The following is a 22451-nucleotide window of genomic DNA, read 5'->3' as shown; positions in this document are numbered from 1 at the left end:
TACATAAAGCAGTATTCTTCATTTGGACATTTATTTTGTTAGCTGCATCATCACTGGGTTCATAATAATAATAATAATAATAATAATAATAATAATAATAATAATAATAATAATAATAATAACAATAACAATAACAACAACAACAATAATAATAATAATAATAATAATAATAATAATATTAATATAATAATAATAATAATTTCCCAATATTATGTTGCCATATTTCAATCACACCAACTCACTCATCAAACACTTGTGGATGAAATTTAACATTTATGGACATTTATACAATAACACACTGAGTTTGCAGGTCTTAATGTTCTTCCAGCTCTTCATCCTAAATATCTCCATCTCTTTCACCTTGGGATGTCCTACAATACTGAGAATTGTTGTAATGAAGCCATATTAAAATACATGTGTTGTTATTGTATGGATCGTGTCATAACATTGCTGCTGGGGTAATGTTAATATGTATGTATGAGAAGTACCATAGAAGATTGAGCAATTGGTGATTTCAATAAAGAATTACAATTGAAATTGTAAACAATGTAAGCATTTGCAATATTTCAGGTGTTTAAGTCCTTGTGAAAATACTATTGAAGTCAAAGCTAACAATTAAGAAACAATGACCTTACATTAATTATACTTCTTTACTGCATTTTTGACATTGTTCAGATCACCATACAGCATCACAACACTGCTCCATTCTGTTAACATCCAGGAATCACTGTCGGCACTTTTTTTTTCCAAATATATAAACAAGGAAAAGCTTTTTGATTGAGAGGAGATTAGCCATAACACAGTGCCATGGTTTCCCTCTCAGTAATGTTTGAGTGAAAATAACCCCCGCAGAAGCACAGCCTGGTCTGGGTACAGGATCCGGAGGTTCACAGATCAGGACCGAGCTCCCTGGGGACGGAGCAGGTGCAGGCTCTGAGCTAGGCCTTTGGGCTGGAGGAGCTGCCAGGGCCTGAAACAATCTGCACTGCTCCTTTTTAATTTGGCTCAGAGCCCCTCCCTCCATTTGCCTGCCCCGACTCTGTCTGCTCTTAACAGATCAGCGATCCACAAAGAGGAGTAAACACACAGAGCAAAATTAAAACGGGAACTCCCCTGGCACCACAAAACAAATTACAGCAAACAAATTACAGACAGTCAACACACAAACACTGCAGCATCTGTGGCTTTGGACCAGTGCAGCCGGTGGCTACAACCCACAACTTCAACATCACCTTCACCAACACCAGCCCATAATGTTATTGTGTCAACATGACCCAGTGCTGTCTGTCTTCTTTATAATGGGTCTATACAAATTACTCATATAGTCTAACCCAGCAGTTTTTGTGTTGTAAGGTAGCCAGACAGAAAGGTAGATGGATAGAAAACACTTTGACACGGCTCACAGCAATACTTCAAAACACATAAGTGCAGTTAATCTGTTATATGTTGCAGTATATGTGGATTTTTGGTATGTGGTTTGTGTGCCTGTATGAGCACACATGATCTCAGCCCCCCCTCTCCCCAGGCCCTCTGGCCCCTCTGGCAGTGACTGTGGCCGGTCCATCTGCCTCCTACTGTTCTGCTCTGGTGGGACTGGGGCCATGGAAGACCCCCATGCCCCTTTACCCAGCATTCATCCACCCCCAGGCAGCTGCTCCGTCCCAGGGCGAGAGCTGTGCTGCCAGGTAGGCCCCAAGACACACAGGGGCTCACATTGTGGTCTGCCTTTTTAAATACACCCTTATTCTTCTCTAATGTGCCAACTCTCACTTTAGGCTCAGGTGGTCCCCATTCTGGGAGTTCATGGTGAGATAACCAACAGGTGGCGCTGTTTTCTTTTCTAATTACTGCTTTATTTATTCATTGGCATGTGGTAGTTTTCAGATGACTTTGGCTGGCCTGTGCAGTGACAAAATGGAGTTAACCACAGGCTGCACCTGCCTTTGGAGAGCGGTGAATATGCTCATGTCATGTTCTGTACCTGGAGACCAGCTGATGAGTGATCTACAACAATAAGAACTTTTTGTCTGATTTGCCTTAAACTGTTGGAATCCATTTAGCATTCATTTGAGCATTCATTGCAATGCTGGTGAATGTAATCAATGTAGTTTAAAAGTACCCTAAAAAACCTTAATAATACAAAAGGTTTACAAGGGTCTAAAATATAATTTTCTTGCCACATACATTGTTGTTTTGTAAAATCCTTGGTTAATGGTCAGTTGTGTTTCCCAATATGAGTTAATTTCACCAGAATTCTCCAGATCAGATTCAGACCCTCCCCCTTTTCATAAAAAATAAATAAATAAAATAAATAAATAAAAAAGGCATATGCACTGGGAGCCCGGGCATGGCAGAGGTGTTCTTAAATCTTTTTTAAAATAATTGGTATTATAGAGGATTATTTTGCACTAAGATCCAGGGTTGAATGTGGCATTTTTACACCCATTTCCCTTGTTGGTTTCATGGCAGACAAGATAGGTAAACAATTGTGTCACACTTGATAGCGTTTGAGAAATTAAAAAACAGGAAAAACAATAGGCTATGGAAACAAAGTCAAAGGGGTGAGGGGGATGACATAGGCCCATGCTCTAGGGGCCTGCTCCTGTATAGGCTAAGAGACAGAGCCTTCACAGCTAGAACAATATAAAGTGACATCCTTCAGAGGGAAAGTACTCAATGTAATATACACTGGGCCATCTGTGCATTTTCATCTCTCCTCTCTCCCTCCCTTTTACAAATATGTGATTCAGTCTTAAATCTTGGCCGATGATGTGAGTAAAATGATAATTTCCCAAATATGTATTTACATCTCAAGAGTTTTACCTCAGATTGGGAACTTTTTGTGTGATCTACTGTGACTGCCACTGTATTTAAGAATAAGTCTATAGGGGGCAGCGTAATACAACAAAAACAACAACAAACCATGCTGCTCTTCAAATTCACCAATGTTGATAAATCAGTGTGGCCATTATATTTCCATGGTCTTTCTCAAGATGTACATGTGGGATTAAACACCTGAGCTACGTTCGCAGTCCCTCTTCGAATGAGGGGTGGAGTCTGGACAAACAAGGAACAGCACAGACTTGCACTTCAAACTCCTCCCCTGCCTGGTCTGATGGACTCTAAAAATCAGCGTAGAGGTGTGTGACGTCACAAGCCTCTACAGTCATAGAGTTTGCATTGAAATCACAAAAAACAAATGACTAGGAACAGATTAAATGCTATCAAACTTTAAAGGTCCTATATAGCCCTATGGAGACTGTACAGGACAGGTCAGTCTGCTTTGGTGTAGTACCATGTTTCCACTATCCAAGGTGAGAAGCTCTTACTCCAGTGTGAAATGACACAAGCAAAAACAAGACACCAAAAATGTTGAAATAAACAGATTAATTAAATTAAACATAAAATTATTATTCCCCACCAAATGCTTTCTAAAAATGAATAAATAAATACAAAATAATAATAAATAAATAAATAAATACATTTACACATGGCAAGTACAAACATTAAAGCTACAGTATCCTGTAGTATCAATGGGTTATATGAATGCCCAGCACTCACTCACACAAAACATGACACTGGTCAAACTCATTACACCATGAGATTTTTCAGCGTAATGTTGTGACTTCAAGAGGTGAATGATAAACTGGAAGTAGTTTCGTACAGTGTTACATTATACTTGAAATTACCAAATGTTTTGTGAAATACAAAAACATAGATTATTCAGATACAATTATATTCATATAATTAACAATACATTTGATGGATTTGTGCCATGCCAGTGTTGACTACACAAAATGATTATCAGTCTCAAGAAAAGTAAAAGAAAAAATATTGCTCTTTCTCTAAATGTTTTACTACATCTAGGCAGGCTAGTCTTGTTTGTCATGTTTTATTCAGTGCCTTTGACTTTGCCAAATTAAATTTGAAGTTAGTGATAAGAGTTTAATTACCCGAAACATTTACTTATGATTATTTGCATTTGACAATTTAACAGGAACTGAACTTGAGACAGGATCCGCCCAAACTGTCACACGTGACAGTGGTGCCTTGGGACCAGCCCGTCTCGGCCTGTATCTCTCTAGGCCTCTCCTCCAATATATAATCTGTTGTTATTCTGTCACTGCAAGCAGCACAGCCAGCCCCACTGAGACACCACTGAAATTCATTAATCTAATTAAATATGTCGGATTGCCCAAATGAGACGCAGCTATGGCTTTGCTGCAGGATAAGTGCAGAGTAAGGCTGGGTCCCACTAGAGCCACGTACAGCCGACGTGTGCTAACGGTAGCCTGCTTCATTACACTCTTAATTACCTATTGTTTCTAACTAGTTGGTGGCATTTTAATGAGAATCTACAGGCAGTTAAATGTAATCTAAATTTTCTAATCTACTGGTCCATTACCAAGGAGTCAAAATGTTATTGGTTTTGTGAGTAATCAGACTTTTAAATGGTGCTGATATCAGTCCCGGAGGGCAAGGAGTGGGGTTCGACTGTGTAATTGAATTCTGTTTTTTTCCTTCTTCCTCTTCTCTTCTCTTACAGGCAGCTGAACGGAGGGGTTTCTGTTGCGGCTGGTTGCTCAGGTCGAGGGCCATGTCTTCAGTTCCGGTCGGATCACAAGGTTTTCTCCCAGATTTCCATGGTGACGCGTGTGTGTGTCCATCGCACGGGTGTGTGTGGTGTGATGATGCATTTTGCAGTGTATTTGTGTGTGTTTGTGCCCTGCCAGCTACCGTGCTCCGCCGTGCTGTCACCTGCAGCCAGATAAGCCAAAGGATTTATCGCCCGGTGAATTGCCTTTGAGTGGTGGATAAAATGGCTCCAATACATTCTCATATGAAAATGCAGCGAGGTTAATGAGAGCCAAATTCACACAGGGCTAAATCTATTAGGTTTTCATGGATGGAATCAATCAACATGCACCACACCGGCTGATTTGTCATATTGAAGCATTGCCCGTTTGAATTCCAAAACACAATCTTCCTCTCGCAATGATTCACTTTGATTTTGATTGCCTCTTCATCAAGAAGATGACAGCTATGAACTAATTTTCTCTTCTATCATGTTACACACTTATTAGCTGCGGATGTCCTTGGCAGATGACGGATTCTCCCTTTTTGCGCTGCAGCAGTTGGGTTTTCCTCAGGTCTCTTCACAAACAGCCACCTTGCATCTGTTTTCATTTTCACACTATTTATTTGCATAACACATTGATTCTTGATAGCATAAACCTTTGCAAGTCTCACCAACAGAGGCTATTATGTAGATGTTATGGTCTCAGTGCGTTGAGTTTACATTTGCACACACAACATAGCGGTGTGGCCATTCCTTTTGAGGGGATCAAATTGTAACAAAACAAAGTTAGATTTATTTTATGTTTTAAATGAAAAAATAAAAAGTTATAAATAGTTATGAGCTCTGAGCTGTTTAGTCATAGGCCCTCTCAAGTTATAGGCCCCTGGGCTTCAACCCAGCTAAACACTTGCATTAAAGCTGTAAGTTGAAAAGATTGAACCGGCTACTATCAGGTTCCCGGGTGAGGAATTAATACACTACACCACTGCCATGTGTAGATTTTGTTTGGGAAATATCTACATGGAAAACAGTTGAGTGAAAGTTTATGGAGCCTTTTAATGGCCTTCTTTACAGTATGTAACTTTCTGGAGGTGGCACGTCACCTGCATAATTCTGTGGAAACAGAAAGTTGAAATCATACTTGGGAACATTCTCTATGGAGATAGGTAATTTTTATACCATACTTTGAAAGAGTAAAGCCAAAGGAACAACATTTCCATGGAAACAAGTAGGAATAGGTACTCCATAAGCCAATTAAGAGTCAGGTTTTACAAGTGTGTTCAGAGTAAGGATACATGTTTTTCCATGTTTTTCAAAGCAATAAAAACACATATTGTAGTATATTTTTTGGCTAAAAACTTGCATACTGTGACTTTTAAGTACATCCATATACAACTGAAAATGCTTAGAGTGTTAGGAGTAACTGAGTCACCCTCAACCTGGAAAGTCAAATAGTCATTCTAGCAACACAAAACTATCATCACTCAATCACAAGCATGCAGTGACTAAAACATAACATTACAAACTTAGAGTATTGTTACTTCAACATAATATTTAACTGAAGTAAGTGTATAAAATTATAATATGATAGTTGTTTTCAAAGATTCAAGGTTCCTTCAAGTACCTTTTTGTAAATAAATAACATGTTAGGTTGGATATATTTTTCAGTTGATACACTCACTTCCCTTAATGTTTTTTCTAGCTTTGAATCATTGTAAAAAAACATGACAGAAATGTGAAACTGATGGTCCTAATTGGGAATCCGCGGTTCAACACAAGACATCTTTTTTAACCTGTTCTCACAACACTCATGCTTGTTTGACTGTTTTTGCTCAGCATCAACTTCATTATCATTCAATGCTTTTATATTTCCTCACATCTAGTCTCCTTCTCTTGATCTTTTCTTCAATGGCTTTCTCAGGTACCACCACGTACAGTATGAGAGAGAGTTGGCAGCCTTTTCTACTCCACATGCAGATCGTGTGATGCCTGGGAGAAAATGTCTAATCATTGTAGAGGAAATAAAAGGAAAAAGAGGATGCATTTGTCTTGTGTGGATGTTACCTCTTTCTCAGAGCGTTGATGGATGACAGCCTTGGTTTTGAGTGTGTGTGTTTGTCCCTATCACTGCAGTGCAAAGTGACCAGGGACAGGCAGGAGACAGAAAAAGGCTCTGTCCCCAAACTAATGAGCAGCATTATTCAAATAGACTTTGTGTTGTCAGTGCAGTGTGCTGTAGTCCACACAGCGCTGTCACACATTCACAGATCCTGCACTTGCTCATTTTGATGCTACATATAAGAGCATCACCCATTGGAATTCACAGAGAATGGCACCCAAGCACCTTGAAACTGAACATTTGGTCACTAGTATTTGCAGCATCTTTTAAACTTGTTTATTCCTTTCTTACATACAGACACAATAGATTAACTGCCTTCTAGTAGTGATTCAAAAATTAAATTAAACCCCTAATGCCATCCCAACATAATTCTCTTCATATTTTCAGATTTAAGTAACCTATACCTATGAGATTTCTTGGAATAAATCTCTCTCTCCCCCTCTCTCTCTCAATATATATATATATATATTGATAGATAGATAGATAGATAGATTGATAGATAGATAGATAGATAGATAGATAGATGCCTTACACTTTCAGTTTCTAATAGGTTTTGTATCATATAGTTTTGCTGAATTTATATTTTGCCTGTCCTAATTACTATTTATTATAAAAGCATATTTGAGCTCCAGCGGCCTGTTTTACTGTGGGATTACCCTGCGAGCTGCCTATACACAGTGTCAGTACTGAATCAAACAGCAGGTGTGCACCCAGCAAAGGCAAGAGAGACAGCGAGCACAAAATGTCAACAAATAGAAGAATATCACCCAGTTTGTCGATCACACTCAGGAGTCGCATGAAAAAACTGTAGCGGGAGTCTTCAAGGCCCTCCCAGCTGACAGGAGGAGCAGTGCCGGATAAAGGAGGAGGCAGAGAAGAGAAACTAGGCCCTTTACAAAGAACCACCGAGCGAACCCATCTCCAGCTGTCACAAATCATTTCTGCTCAGGAAGTGAGGGGAGGCGAAATGTCAAAATATTTGAATAAATTCCACAGAAGCCTGTAGAGAGCAGGCGGTGCAGAGGGAGAGAGGGGATTGTTGGCACCAATGGGGTAGAGAGGATGAGCGGGCTGGGGGAGAGAAGGGAAAAGAGGAGGGTTTGAATGCAAAACAGCCCTCAGCTCTCAGGACGAACAAGGAAATCAAAGGTTGGGCACTGCTAAGAGATTTTGGTTCATTTTCATTTTTACCCTCTTTTACCCTCTTTGGTTGATTGGTAGCTAGTATATATATATATATATATATATATATATATATATATATATATATATATATATATATATATATATATATATATATATATAGATAGATAGATATATAGATATATATATATATATATATATATATATATATATATATATATATATATATATATATATATATATATATATATATAGGTGAGTGACGCTCTTGTTAATTCAATAAATACATTTTTTCAATGATTTTGTTAATAATTTATATTAATTCAACTGGAATATTGATTAAGTGTTTTGGATGAAAGACACAATGTAAAAAAAAAAAAGCCCAGATTTTTTAAATGTTTTATTGTTAAAGGTGCACCTGTTACAGCTGTAATTGAATAAATATAAGATACACTTTAAATAACACAACAATCAACACACAGTTCATGATTTTAATGTTTCGCCCCTTCAGCTGTCTCTGTCTCTCCTCTGTTGTTAGTTTAATGCCAAACTTTGGAACATTCCAGGCAATGTAATTACATATTCATGGAGACAAGCAAGTGGCAGACTACAAACCAGAAAAGTTACATAGTACATCTTTAAATACAATATAGCCAAGTGGTATTATCATAGTATTTATGTTACTGTTTTAGTTTTGCAATAATGTGGGCAGATTCATTGTGGAAAGTTTTACAACTTTTAAAAGCTTATAGAGGATTTGTTGTTCCCTCATGTGGACATATTCTATCATTATCATTGTATCTAAGACTCCCACCTTGGCCTCTTCTTATTAATATGTATGACGGCAGGTGAAGAGTGAGTTAAGGACAGGTTGTGGTGATAAAAGCTTTGATGATGCTTGTTTGTTTAAAGTCTCTAAATGCATGTTGTAGATGGAAAGAGTGCAGCTCCTCTCTTTGTTTAGATGATCCCAAAGGTGCATTGGAAGTCGTGGGGTCAGTCTCTCCTCTGTCTCTTGGAACACTGTATTTAATTAGGCCTATAATCAGCCGCTAAGCACACAATAAAATCAGGTCATCTCTATCTGTTTACCCCACACACATATATAGACTGCAAATTTGCATGTATTTGTTAAAAATACAAATAAACATTTATCAGGCATAAAGATCAAGGTCATGACTCCTCTTCACACCCGATACACTGAAACCAATTAAACTAAAGTTCAGATGGAGGACGGGCACTACAAAACAATAGCAGCTGACATCGTCCCCACTATCACAACGCAGAAGTAATTATATTTGTAGATTTCATCATTAAGACTAAAGTGTTTCAATCAGCTGGAAAATGTAAAAAAAAACAAAAAAACACAAAGACTGTTGAAATGTGTGGGATCTGTATCGTATGCATTCCATTTTCAATAACAATTTTGTGAAGGTCGTAACTTTCTTTAAAACTTCAAAGTCAACAAAAACTCATCAGACATTTAGTGATATGGAGTAGCATATGGATGTTGAATGAATTATATTAGAATCCACACAATACAACGGCAATCTAAGGTGGAATGTAGAGGCATTTGCCCATATACCCAGATGAATTCTAGTTATCCTTTCCTACTTGAAAGATATGTTGCTTTACTGTGTTTCCTATAGACCTTATCCACATTGATTCTTGTACAACTTAATCCATGTTACTGAATCCACATGCACAGTAAGTCCCTCTTTACTGTGTTATACTGTGTAAATAACACATTTGTACCACACCTTTTCAAATGCCACTGTGGCTTTACCTCAGTTGTACAATGTAAAAGTGAATATTTTTCAACAACAAGGACTCTTTTGCTGTCAATCATCCACCGAGGCCTGGACTTCCCTGCACCGTTGACATACCTATATGCATAAAACATGCCAAGGTGTCAGATACATTTAAATATTTCTGAATAATCAGCATTGAGCCATCTGGCAGTCACTTTAATAGTGACCACTGATCTGCCAGTGTTAAATTATACAATTACAATAATATGTTAAGATCTATTTATACATCACATGTTCCGGGTATATTTTTCCCTGGTGTCAGCTTGTACGATGCATTAAATAGGACAATAACATATGTGTGCTTATTTCTTGGCAACAGAATTCAATAAGAGGTTATCTCAAGTGCAAGGCTTTCTATCAGTGCCTCAATCTAAAGAAGGATGGGCAGCCATGCCTGGGTATTCTCCAATCCTCCAGAGACGATTCCCCATGTGGTGCTGCTCAAATACAGCTGGGAATGAAGTGTGCGCATAAGGCTACATACAAGAAATATCCAGCCTCAGTGCACCAACAGAGCAACTGCACAGTGGGTTATTTAACTGGCTTTTGACAGCTGGAGCTCTGCAGAGAGGTGGTCAATGCACACATTATAGTGATAAAGAAAAGTATTTGAGTTTTTTTTATAACACAGAAAATAATGTATCTACTTTAACAGTTTATTTTAAATGTTTCATTTATTAGACATATTTTATAAATGAATAATTTTAAATAAATATTGATTTATGTCATGACAACCATTCTGACTTTTCTTAACTAAACACTGTACTAACTGACACATGTAACATCAATCTTTTTGAGATTACATTCAAACACACATTACATTATTTTGGTCAGTACAAGCAAATTGCATATTGACAATAAGAAAGCACTCAAGGCCTATAATTTTGCCTAGAGGAGTTTTACTAAATTGTTTACACAAATAGTTTTGACCATAATATAATAACTGTAGTGCATCCTTGTCAGAGTCATTTTATTTCACATGTAATTTTCAATATTGAATAAAATAAAATGTGTATATATTTGTTGCAATCTTGCATATTTAGAACAAGGTTTACCTAAATAGTTACATTATAGTAAAAATGTGATTACTTGAGTTCAAATTGAACCTATTTAAACCTGTAATCATTTGGCAGTGGTTTCTTTTTCTTGAGCAGTATTGGTAGAAGCCCTTTGTGAGTGTTGTGGTGGGTGAGTCCACTCCTGGATTTGCATGTTAGTGTGCTGGAGCGTGTGCATATGTATGTGTGGCACAGTGGACCAGAACAGCTCTGACAGAGGCTGAGAGCTGCTCGCTGATGCCTGCCTGGAGAAGCTCTGACAGCGCCTTGGCCTGTCAATCATGGAGCATGCCCACTAGACTCACATCCACATCATCCCGTCTTGTTAACTCCACATGCAGCTGCCTACTGTTTATACACTGTCTATGTGTGTATTAGAATCAAAGGAGAAGCATGCTTTGCTTTAATAGGGTTTCTGTGTCACAGTCAGATGGGCCTGTTTCACATCAGTTCACCAAAAAGTGACCAGATTTTGTACATGCACTACTAAAAACATTGTAGAAACAGCATTAAAGAAAGATGTTAAGTAGTATTTGAAAAGGCACTTTAAATAACCCCGAAAGCTTAGTTAACACCATCTATTCCTGTAATTCAGCATTGTGGGTTGATTATATAAGCTCTGATAAAACAGCTACATTTTTATGATTTACTTTAACATTCATTGTGTTTAACCTTCATGCTATGTATCAAAACATGTGCAGTCACTATAATCATCACATAAAGCTTACTTTTATGGGGGCCTGCCACTTGCTTGCCTCAATGGACATGTATTCAGTTACAATTTTTATTGCTGCAAAAAAAAAAAAAAAAAAAAAAAAAAAAAAAGAGAGAGAGAGAGAGAGAGAGAGAAAGAATAAATAAAACCGAAAATGAAACTTGGATTTGTGGTGTTTTATTATATTATTACATTACATTATGTCCATTCCATGGTTATAGATGTTTAATGCCAGACTGTGGAACATTCTGACTTGCCCAAGGACACATCAAGCTTGTTAACCTTCCTGAAGACAATTCTCACACAAGTGGTCACTGTCACACTATTATATATTCACTTCATCTGCTTCACACATACTGATAACTATCTAACATGCAAAATCCACACAGAAAGGTTTGATTTTAAAAAGTGCATATATGCAATACCATTTGTATTACAATACCAAGTGGTGGTTATTTATTTATTTATATATTTATATTTATTTATTTATTTAACTGATCCACGATATTGGTCCTCCCATAGACTTCATAAAGTTTATGGTTCTTTGCGTTACTTCTTTAAAAACTACAACACCCAGAATCCCTTTCGATGGCAAAGCGGATGTTGATCCTTTCCAAGTACACGACACGAATGTGGCTTTTACGTGCCCTGTGATAGTTCGTCTATTTTAAGCTTTAGGTAGATTTTCTGTCAAACTGCGTTCAAAGAAAACAGATTTGACGGCAGTAAGTCACAATACAGCACTTGAAATAGTTCGGCTTATCAGTCGCGGATGTGTGATTTTGTTTTTGATGTTTCTTTTAATTCCTTTTATTTCTGGATTGTTTTCTCCCACTATTTATGAAGACAACAAAGGTAAACGCTGGGAATTCGGTTTGGTTTGTGAAATCTCCTAAACAAGGACGGGGGTTATTATTGCTTATGTATGCATCTTTATTTTATTTTATTTTTTACATTTATTTTTTCAATATCGTGATTCTACTAACACATTGTGAGGTTTGTGTGCTTTGTGTTACGGAAGTTAGCCTTAGCTGCTATGTTTTGACAGTTCTCGTTGCTGTGATCTGCTAGCTAACACACTAGGTGATTTGCTAATTTGCGTGGTTCTAATGATAAAACTAAGGTAATGGCACAGCTTATTATGGATTTAAGGATAATAAGAGGTTAACGGTTCCGTTTGTTTGTGTGGAAAGTAGTTGATAGGCTATCAATCAGCATAAGCTAACACTAAAGTGACCACTGCGTTTGCTCCCTTAGTTGGCTTCTGTCTGACATATATTTTGTTCTGTGTTCAGCATGGGGTTTACAGTCTTGCTGCATGTTGTACTTTGCATATGCAGTACTGCGAAAATAAACTGGAAAGTAGACATGCTGTTTTGTGTATGTATGAGTTAATGGTTTGTGGTGTGACTCTGGAAACTCATCTAGGAAATACAAGGCTGTATTGTGTGTTAAGTTAATGTGTTAACTTAATATATAAGGGGATGTTTCGTTTGCAGTATGTTTAAAATTTAGACAACGTGCTACCTTGTGAAATTGTTACTATTGGTATTCAGCTCCTAACTGTTGTGTGTTTGTTTCTGCCTAACCCCACAGGTCATGCATGCATCCAGGCCCCTCATCTGTGCTTTGTACAGCCATCCTGCCAGCGTGCTTCCTATAGGAGGAGCTTTTGTCTCCCTTTAGTCTGCATTTCTCTCCACAGTCATCTGCCTCAGACTTCCCTATGTTAACTCTTTTGAGCATGTTTTACTATATCTGTCTGCGGCGGCGCTCCAGGAGTGGGACTCGTGGGGAGGCGCTGACCAGTCGTCGGGCTGTGGAGTCGGGCCAGAGGGCAGTGTTGCCCGTCAGTGTGGAGGTGGAGCAGTATGCCAAGGAGGTGCTGGACTTCAGCTCCCATTATGGCAGTGAGAACAGCATGTCTTACACTATGTGGAATCTGGCCGGAGTGCCCAATGTTTACCCCAGCTCAGGGGACTTCACCCAGACAGCCGTGTTCAGAACCTATGGCACATGGTGGGAACAGTGTGCCAGTGCCCCACCACCTTTCAGACGCATCCCTAAAGACTTCTACAGCCAGGATTACATAGAGCTAGCATTTGAGGAGCCTGTTTATCCCACCTCTGTAGAAGTGCTTGAGACTTATTACCCAGGAGCCATTGTCCAGATCCTGGCCTGTTCCCACAACCCCTTTTCTCAGAATCCACCCATAGATGTCAGGTAAAAACATGAGGTTGAAATAGAAAATGGAGTCAATACTCATCTTCTGTTGCATAATATATAATGTGATATTAGATATTATTGGTAAATATATATACCATGAAACTGAGTCAGACGGATATAATATGGCGCTTGATATAATTTTGCTGTTTTTAGGTGGGAGGTGCTCTGGTCAGGAGAGCCCACCAAAGCACTGACACCTCAAGCACGGCAGTTTGCACCAACTATAAAACACATCAACTTCCCCACTAACCTGCTGCGCCTGGAGGTCAATAGCTCTCTACTGGACTACTACACAGAGCTGGATGCTGTCATTCTTCGAGGTGTGAAGGAACGGCCCATGCTGGCCCTCTATAAGTTGCCTATTATTGACATTAATGACCTGAGTGACAGTGAAGAGGAGCTCTCTGATGCAGGGGCCCCATTTAGACAAGAGGACGAGAGAACAGGGAATGGTTACTTTGACAAACTCCCGTATGAGGTAAACAAAAATACTAAATTAAATGTGTTGAATATGTTTCTTCATTAAAACCTCTGTCATGCAGTTGTATTTGCAATGCTACCCCTCATAGTTTTTTTCTGTTATTATAAATGCATGTGGCTTTTAATCCATTTGACACTGACATGTCTTCACTATCACAGTCATTTTCATACCTTAATGACATGTTGTTTGAGAAGAGGCCTTCAAAACGGCACCAGTGCTCCTGCTATGTGTCCTCTTATCTTCCCTCCAAACCACTGCCATTAACAGCAGTCTTCACAACTGTGGTGTGTGTTTGTCTCAGGAACACAATATAGCTATTATCTGTCAGCTGATACCCGCTTCAACACAGTGTATTGTTAATTCACTGCAACAAACACTCACACAAGCACTGTCATTCTTTCTCATCAAGAGGTGCAAAAACATGGTGCAAAACAAGCCAGCTCTCCTCCTCAATGATCCTGCTATCAGTGCTTTGTGTCCTAGATAACGACTATTTAGATGCCTGACACCGGGAGCACAATTATCATTCTCTGCTCAATACTCATCTGTTCTCCTTTTTTCGTTAGTTGTACCTTTCTCTGAAACCCTCTAATTTATTCTGACCCTCATCGTTTCACCTGTAAACAAATCCTTTTCTTTCTCATGTCCCACTTGTAGCTCATTCAGTTGATCTTGAGCCACCTGACCCTGCCGGACCTGTGCCGTCTGGCCCAAAGCAGTAAGCTGCTACAGCAGCACTGCTGTGACCCTCTGCAGTACACCCAGCTCAGTCTGCAGCCATACTGGGCTCGTCTAAACGACGCTTCACTGGGACACCTGCAAAACCGCTGCACTCTGCTCCAGAGGCTCAACCTCTCCTGGACCGGCCACAGGGGGGCTCTCACGCTCACAGGCATCAGCAGGTCTGCCTTCACACAGACAGACCACTAATGACCTTGGAGGACTGGCTTATATTTGCAAACACAGTTTGTGAAAAGAAGGACTGAGACGAGTAAATGAAGGCCCATTACAAACATTTTCTACTGTGTGAAATATATGAATAAATGTCATAATGCATATTATTGTTTCAGTGAGCAACAGTAATGTTTTCTGTTCTCATTTAGCTTCCTGAAGGCATGTGGGCAGAACCTGGTGTGCCTAGAGCTCTCGTGCTGTCACTTTTTGAATGAGGCGTGTTTGGAGGTGGTGTCTCAGACCTGTACACGGCTGCAGGAGCTCAACCTGTCGTCATGTGACCGCCTCAGCCCTCAGGCCTTTACACACATCTGTAAATTTGCTCATCTGCGCAGGCTGGTCCTCTACAGAACCAAGATTGAGGTCAGACAGCAGAATGTGTTTCAGTCTTTATATTAAAATAAATGACAAAAGCTGGTCTGCCATTCAGGCATGATTACAGAGCAGAAACCCCAAACCTCTGCTTGGCATGTGTTTTTTTAAATAGGGGCTGTATGTTGAGGTTTTTTTTGTAGAACATTTTTTCTGGCACAGACCTGCTCTCAATGTCTCCTAAGGACACACTCTGTACTTGTTCAGGCTGGGGCAGGTCTTGTGTTAAACCTCGTCTTGTGTTGTCAGCGTTGCATTTCTCCTGCACTTGGACAGGAGGTGGTGTTGGGTTTCTGTGGTGGAGCCAGGCTGCACACTCCAGGTTGTTTATACTGAGGAAGACAGAGGCAGGCTGTGTGTCTGACATCTCGGCTGTCATTGCCCTGTCACCGCTCTAATTAAATGGCTGGCTTTTGCCGGAGAAAGGCGTTTATAAAGATGCCAGCGACAGAGTCAAGCACGTGCGCTGCAAACACACAAGAGGCTTCCGCTTTCATGTCTGACACTTTCTCTGCCACTGAGGTACATGTGTTGGCAGTTGTAGAGTTGGATTCCCATATCTCTATCCAAGCTGTATGGCCACTAGAGACGCTCCTGTGGCTCAATGTGTGAGGGGATGCAAAACAGTGTGTTGTATTAAATCCTCTACCAGTGGCAGAGAGACATTTAACAGACATGACTGGTCTAGTGTATGGAATAAATTCATGTTTATCTTCATTTTGCTGCTCCCACATCTCCCCATAGACACTGGTAGGAGTGTGCAATGGGATGATATATTTGATCTGAACTCAAAAGCTTACTGATAGTGCCGTCATCCTTATATTACAAAATTATTTTTAATTGGTATAATGGGGTAGTGTAGTACACAAACATGACTGGGCAGGAGGAATTGGCTTACTTATCAGTTACTTTAATTTGAATCCTATGGTAGGGTATATAAAATAAATAAATAATAAAATAATTTGTGAGGCCTCATAGTACAGATTATGTATTTGTGTGATTTATATAGTGCATGCTAAGTTAAAATCTTTGTTTTGTCTCTGTTGTAGCAAACTGCTATCTTGAGTATCTTGACTTTCTGCGTGGAGCTGAGACATTTAAACCTTGGGAGCTGTGTGAGGGTATGAACTTCACAAACTTCAATGACAATCCATATAATGTAGCCATAAGAGATTTGTAGTATGCATGTAAGTTGTAGAATCAGCAAGCCTGAGTAGTTCTGCTTGAATTGGTGTAACAGCATTGCATAGGCTGGGGGTAGTCTAATGTTGACTTGACAACAAAACTGTATAATATTTCCTCTCTTTTAAAGATTTAATATCTCTCCACTGCTAATGTTCAATGTTGGCTGTCTTGGCATGGTCCTCACACTGGTGTTTGGCTGTTAAATTGCATTTCTCTCCTTTCGTCTTTGGATGAAAGGCTGAAATATGGCCAACATTACCTGACACCAAAGAACAATAACCGTGTTGAACACAAATCAAGTCTTGAAAGACTTTTTTTGGTTTAGGTGGTCTCTGTCAGAGCTTTGTTCTCAGTCTGGTAGCGGGCTATTGTGCCTCGGACATGCCAGCTCAGTTAATCAAGTCACATAATCGCTACATTTCAAATCTTTTACACAAAAATAGCCAAAGGCAGACTACTTCATTTTCTTCTCAAAGAGTTATTTTTCTCCTCTCTAAAGTACAGAAGTTTTAATTGCCACCTTTCTTTTCTGAAGATTGACGACTATGACGTTGTTGCCAGTATGCTGGCCACCCGCTGCCACTCACTCTCCTCTTTGGACCTCTGGCGCTGCCGAAACCTGACAGACAGAGGACTGGCTGAACTCGCCTCTGGGTGCAAGTAGGAAACATCAACCTTCTTATGACAAATAATCTGAACCACTTAAAATAGTCTTTCATTATCTTTTTGATAGTTAATATGTGTTATGTGGACATATAAACCGTTGAAACAGTGACTGATTTTTTTTTTTCTTTATATAATGATTTTGATTTCAAAAGGTGCACACTATTTACGCATAATGTCTATGTAAATTTTTCCTGTCATCCTTATGTTTTTAAAACCATTTTGTAAAATACTAGTAATGTATATCGCGTAGTAATCTCATTTTGTCTTTCTTGACACTTTTTTCTTTGGAAAACTTATATATTATAATTATATATTTTTATCATCTGTAGATCTTAACAATGAGATTCAGTATAGATTAATGTATTTGATCAACCAAAAACTAAATCTGCTTAAATATGCAGTAAAGTGCTGGTAACTAAACCATGAACATAACTCCTGAAAAGTCTACATGTCTTATATGTTGCCAGGTTGCTGGAGGAGCTGGACCTGGGCTGGTGTCCCACTCTCCAGAGCAGCACTGGTTGTTTTCAGCAGCTGGCCCGGAGTCTGCCCCGGCTCCGTAAACTCTTCCTCACTGCCAACCGCTCCGTGTGCGACTCTGACATTGAGGAGCTGGCGAGCTGCTGCCCCTCTCTACAACACCTCGACATACTCGGTAAACACCTGCCTGACATCATATCAACAATACCTGTAGAACCAACTATTATTGCCAAGTATTTGTATGAAGGACAGTTTTCTGCACAGCCGGCATCATCCGCTATTGAACAGTTTCAGTATGTTACCTTATTTGGGGAATGTTTCTGAAGCACAAAGTTGTGTTACAAAAGCATACATTATTAATATTATATTAAAATTTACAAAATACCACTTGCCAAGACTATTTGCATTTGCACTAGTAGTGTTGACACTGCAGCCAATGTCCCAGACACTAGTAACAAGCTCTTGTGCTGCTGGGCCAAATTTGTGATAAATGATACAAGAGAAGCACCAGTCCTGTATGCAAACAACAATAACTATGAACTTAATGACTGGGGTGCCTGAGAGAAAATCAGAAAAGCTCAGTCAGTAATGATAGTCAATGAGATGAAAGCAGTAATATTGGACAAAAGGAGGTGATATTACATTTTGATAAACATACTGTATGTTGTTGTGTGTGTGTGTGCTCATAGGTAAGCAGTTGACTGAATGTGTATCTGTTTAGGGACACGTCTAGTGAGCTCTGCTTCGCTGAAGAAGCTCCTCCAGGCCTGTCCTCGGCTGCGGCTGTTGGACGTCTCTTTCTGCTCCCAGATCGACATGCGTGTGGTCCAGGAGCTCTCCGGACAGTTCCCCAATGTTTCCATAAAGAAGAGCTTTACACAGTGATCTCAGAATCTGCCAACAACAGGAGGTTAGTGGAGCAAGAGTGCTTACCAGCTGACACTGCCTGGACAATGACAAGGCCAGTGGATGGTTGAGTACCTTGGGTTTTATATTCAGTAATTGAATGTGATTGACTCTTTAGAGACAATTTTAGTATAAATAACTGGCTCTAAAATTATATTTTTTTTGTTTAAAGTAAAGGTGATGGTGATTTGTCCTGGAAGTAATTTCACATTATTATTAGGAGCACAAAAGTAAGAATAGAGAAGCATGAAAGCACTCATAAACAGGACAAACAGCTGTGCTTGCAGGTCTTCAGAAGGTGCAACAACTTTAACTTGATTCATAAGAGTGAGATCAAGGCATTTATCAACATTGCATTCTGTGATACTGTGGCAGTGTGGATTTTCAGTGCACCCAAAATATGTCTGAATGCTATGGCAAACTGTTGAGTTAACCATTCTCTTGCTTATTAAATCAATCCAATTCTTGCTGATTGAAAATAAATTGTATTTAAAATATAATTTTTTGAGTATGCTGAAATAATAAAAATGGAAAAGTGTGGAAAAGTGGAATCTGTTTTGCCAGTGAAATTCAAATTGAAACACGATGACACACACAAGTGGCTGTTGCCTTGATGATGATGCACTAGTCACACCCATTATTATTCATTGGATTAAATCATTTTTATGAAAAAAAAAGAATAAATTATCATGGTCATTACTTTTGTAATCAAACTAAAATAAATTAATAAACAGGTAACAACAATAACAGTATATCTTTTTATCTATATAATAATAATAATAATAATAATAATAATACAATTATTATTATTATTAAGTTCAGATACTTCAGATACTTTTGCTACTCTTGCTCAGTCTGTGAATGCCTTAAATTTAGACCTTGATAAACAAATGGCAAAACTGTTCTTCCAAAGCCAACAGTTTAAACACTAAAGATGTATTGTGACTATTACTCAGGGGTTAGACCTTATATTTTGTGTTATTTTTTTTCTCCTAAAACCAGCACATTACAGTGACTTGAGTTCACTTTGCGTTTACCTGCTGGCGGAGTGGCATTACTACAACACAAAGAACATACACAGGTGTTGAGTTAGCACTGATTTTATTATCATTGAGTCAATGTGACTGAATGTATATAAAAAAACAAACAAAACAAAACTTGTTGACTGTTGTATTAAAATATACAACCTCTTTCTTTGAAACACAAAACTTGAAATGAACTTGAATTTCTTTTTAGGAAGTTAAAATGTTTGTGCCTTATCTTTTGAATGTGTTGCTTTTGGTGTTGAAATTGTAGTGCTTTGTTTTATGCTCTTTAACCAAAGTTAAATGTCACATACTGTCTTTCATCTTTGTGGCTTTGTATCCAAAATGAGGTATATTTATTTTTGTGTAATGATGCTTTATTTAAATCAGTATTTCATGTTCATGTAGAAATATATAATTTTGTTATTCTATTGCTCTTTTGTAATCTTTGATTTGACTGAAATAGCATTCAATTCACACTCAACAATCAACTGTTGATACTTCTCAAGTAAAATCATTTTGGCTTAAGTTTAGATTGCTTTTTTTTCCCTAAATTTACCTGCTAGTTGTTGTTAAAATATAAATATTTAATTTTTCAGTGGGAAATGGTTATAAACAAAGTGGGATTGGTGGCTGAATGCTGTAAGCTAAGCCTGGTCCGTATTTTTCATGCACAAACATGATTATTTTAAGAATTTCAATCACGTCTTGAACCAAATATTACTACTATTTGGTCGTCTCCTTGTATTTGTAATGTATTTATGCCTATTGTGAACACATGTTGTCATTGGCCTTCTTATGGTTGCCCACATGTGTGACTTTCTCTACACTCTAAATAGGTGAGCCACTGATTTTAAATAAATGGAAAATGATGATTGCTGCTAAAGAATCTATTTTTTCTTCTTGTGTATAATCCACTTAAAAGGTTGGGCGCAGTTGTAGCCTTGTCCAGTGACTATTTCTGCTGTACAGTAAATATTATTATTGTAATACATCTAGGCTTCAAAAGTACAACAGTAAGTGTGAACAAGTGGCAAGTACATTCACAACTAGCCGCGCGATTACTCAACATGACTGATTCGCTAGTTGTTGTGGAATGATCCTTTTTCTCTCCCTTTAACCCTCTGCCATTTTACAGTCTATTAATACCAGCGGGAGAAGTGGCATTAGCCTGTCTTCTTAACGACCTTTTAATGAATTGTTTATGCCTGGTTTAATGATGTATATTGTGGCCCTGTAATGTGCCCTAATCGCGGCGAACGAGGCTGAAGTATTAATTTGGACTGCCTCCCCAATGATTATTCTTGCTTATGCTGGTGTGGCTTTACAGATGCAAGGCGTGATTCATAGCAGCTTGATTTCTGGCTGTCACGGTCCTCTACAAGCCTGATATATCCAGAGGGGATCTGCTGCAATTAGTTGAACGTTTTATTTGTCTTTCAACAAGCTTACACACATACAGAGAGAACCCGGGGATGGCTCTGCTAAGGGAATAAATGGATAGAAATGCAGACCCTGAATAATCAATCTTACATTAAATGCAAACCAGGGAGAGGGTTGAGGGGTAGTGCAAGGTTCCTGTCTATCTCCCCTTTTTTAAGAACCACAACAGATGTATTTGTAGATGTACTGTACCTCAGTGAAAATGGTCTATGGTGCAAACTTGCTTCAGGAAAGTCAAGATGTGGTACCTGCCATTCTTCAGCTTGATACTCCCCTTTCTGAATATACCTCATCAAACATAATAAGTGAAGCTAGTTATTTGTACTTTCAAATGACAGAATGAACCCTTTTAAACATGCATAATTAAGACAAAACCCATTTTTAAGTCATGTGAGCCAAATAATTTGGAGTAGAATAAACGTAATGTCATTGTATCATTTCCTCTTATTTCTCCATTTATTTTTAGTGTAATAATGAAGCCACCACATCAGCCTGGCACCATAGCATCATGTTGTTTTCTTTACAAAGATATCAAGAATGTCACAGTAGATTTTCTGCAGATCCGCCAATGTAGTTTTCAGTGCTGTTAGTGTGTCTTTTTGGCTAAGTTTAAATCCAGAAGGATAAAAGTTGCAAACAAAGATAATGCCTGTAACATTTACGCGTCTTGGATTGAGATCGATTTATCTGCGAAACAACAGCCCTGTGTCTTATTGTCAGCAAACACCCACTCTTTCTAAGTGGCATTTAAACGTGTCATACTTTAAACTTGTTTTGTACAGAAGCACGTTTGCGATTGCTTTGTTTTATTTGGTGAAACAAATAAGTAGTAAAACCTGTGGCATTTTAAAAGGCATTTGTTGTTTTTTCACTGACACAAATTCTTTTTTGATTTACAAATATATACTGTGATTGGATTTGAACGGCTATTGCAAATCCATGTTCTCATTACATGTAAATAACTTGACTTGGTTCAGTTCTTTTTGAGGATTGAGGTTTTACAGAACATAAAGGGAAAATGGGTCACAAACTCTTTGTGCTGATACAAACCCATGGAGATTGTAGTTTGAGAAAAAAAATGCTGTTCAATATGAAATCACTGCACTAAAAGTAAAAAAAAAAAAATCTAATAATTAAAGTGTAGGCCTATATAGATTAGTTTAAAGAATAGAGAGAACATGCATTGTGGGCCCACCTGGTTTGGACTCGAATCCCAGAACCTTTGTTACACCCCTGGATCCACTGAAAGTAGATGCGCAACCAAGCTATGTGCTCTGTCACATGTGTA

General features: G+C 38.5%; 1 protein-coding gene across 4 annotated transcripts; it reads left to right on the top strand.

Annotated features, from left to right (window-relative positions):
- The first annotated feature begins 12056 nt into the window (after window positions 1-12056).
- Window positions 12057-20595, top strand: fbxl4 (F-box and leucine-rich repeat protein 4). 4 transcript variants are annotated; one of them, XM_020937367.2, is made up of 9 exons: window positions 12057-12280; window positions 13022-13648; window positions 13805-14129; window positions 14790-15034; window positions 15236-15449; window positions 16508-16579; window positions 17179-17303; window positions 17777-17964; window positions 18511-20595. In XM_020937367.2, exons 2-9 carry the CDS (start codon window positions 13152-13154, stop codon window positions 18672-18674), a joined length of 1830 nt encoding a protein of 609 aa, XP_020793026.1. In that variant the 5' UTR covers window positions 12057-12280; window positions 13022-13151; the 3' UTR covers window positions 18675-20595. The 4 variants fall into 4 exon arrangements, with proteins under 4 accessions (XP_020793026.1, XP_020793028.1, XP_020793029.1 ...); XM_020937369.2 differs by having other exon boundaries at window positions 12057-12348; XM_020937370.2 differs by having other exon boundaries at window positions 12075-12150.
- The last annotated feature ends 1856 nt before the right edge of the window (window positions 20596-22451 follow it).

The sequence above is a fragment of the Boleophthalmus pectinirostris genome, unplaced genomic scaffold (assembly GCF_026225935.1).
Source record: "Boleophthalmus pectinirostris isolate CB_2022bp ecotype Guang Dong unplaced genomic scaffold, ASM2622593v1 HiC_scaffold_6, whole genome shotgun sequence".
NCBI classification, from domain to species: Eukaryota; Metazoa; Chordata; class Actinopteri; order Gobiiformes; family Gobiidae; genus Boleophthalmus; species Boleophthalmus pectinirostris.
Note: the sequence above shows the minus strand (reverse complement) of the source record. Positions and strands in the feature narration are given on the sequence as shown.

What these genes read in the sequence shown, in the direction of transcription:
- fbxl4 (XM_020937367.2), top strand. Translation starts at nt 13,152, where the DNA reads ATGTTAACTCTTTTGAGCATGTTTTACTATATCTGTCTGCGGCGGCGC. An exon ending in AATCCACCCATAGATGTCAG is followed by an intron (nt 13,649 to 13,804) that starts GTAAAAACATGA and finishes TGCTGTTTTTAG; the next exon opens with GTGGGAGGTGCTCTGGTCAG. An exon ending in TCTACAGAACCAAGATTGAG is followed by an intron (nt 15,450 to 16,507) that starts GTCAGACAGCAG and finishes TCTCTGTTGTAG; the next exon opens with CAAACTGCTATCTTGAGTAT.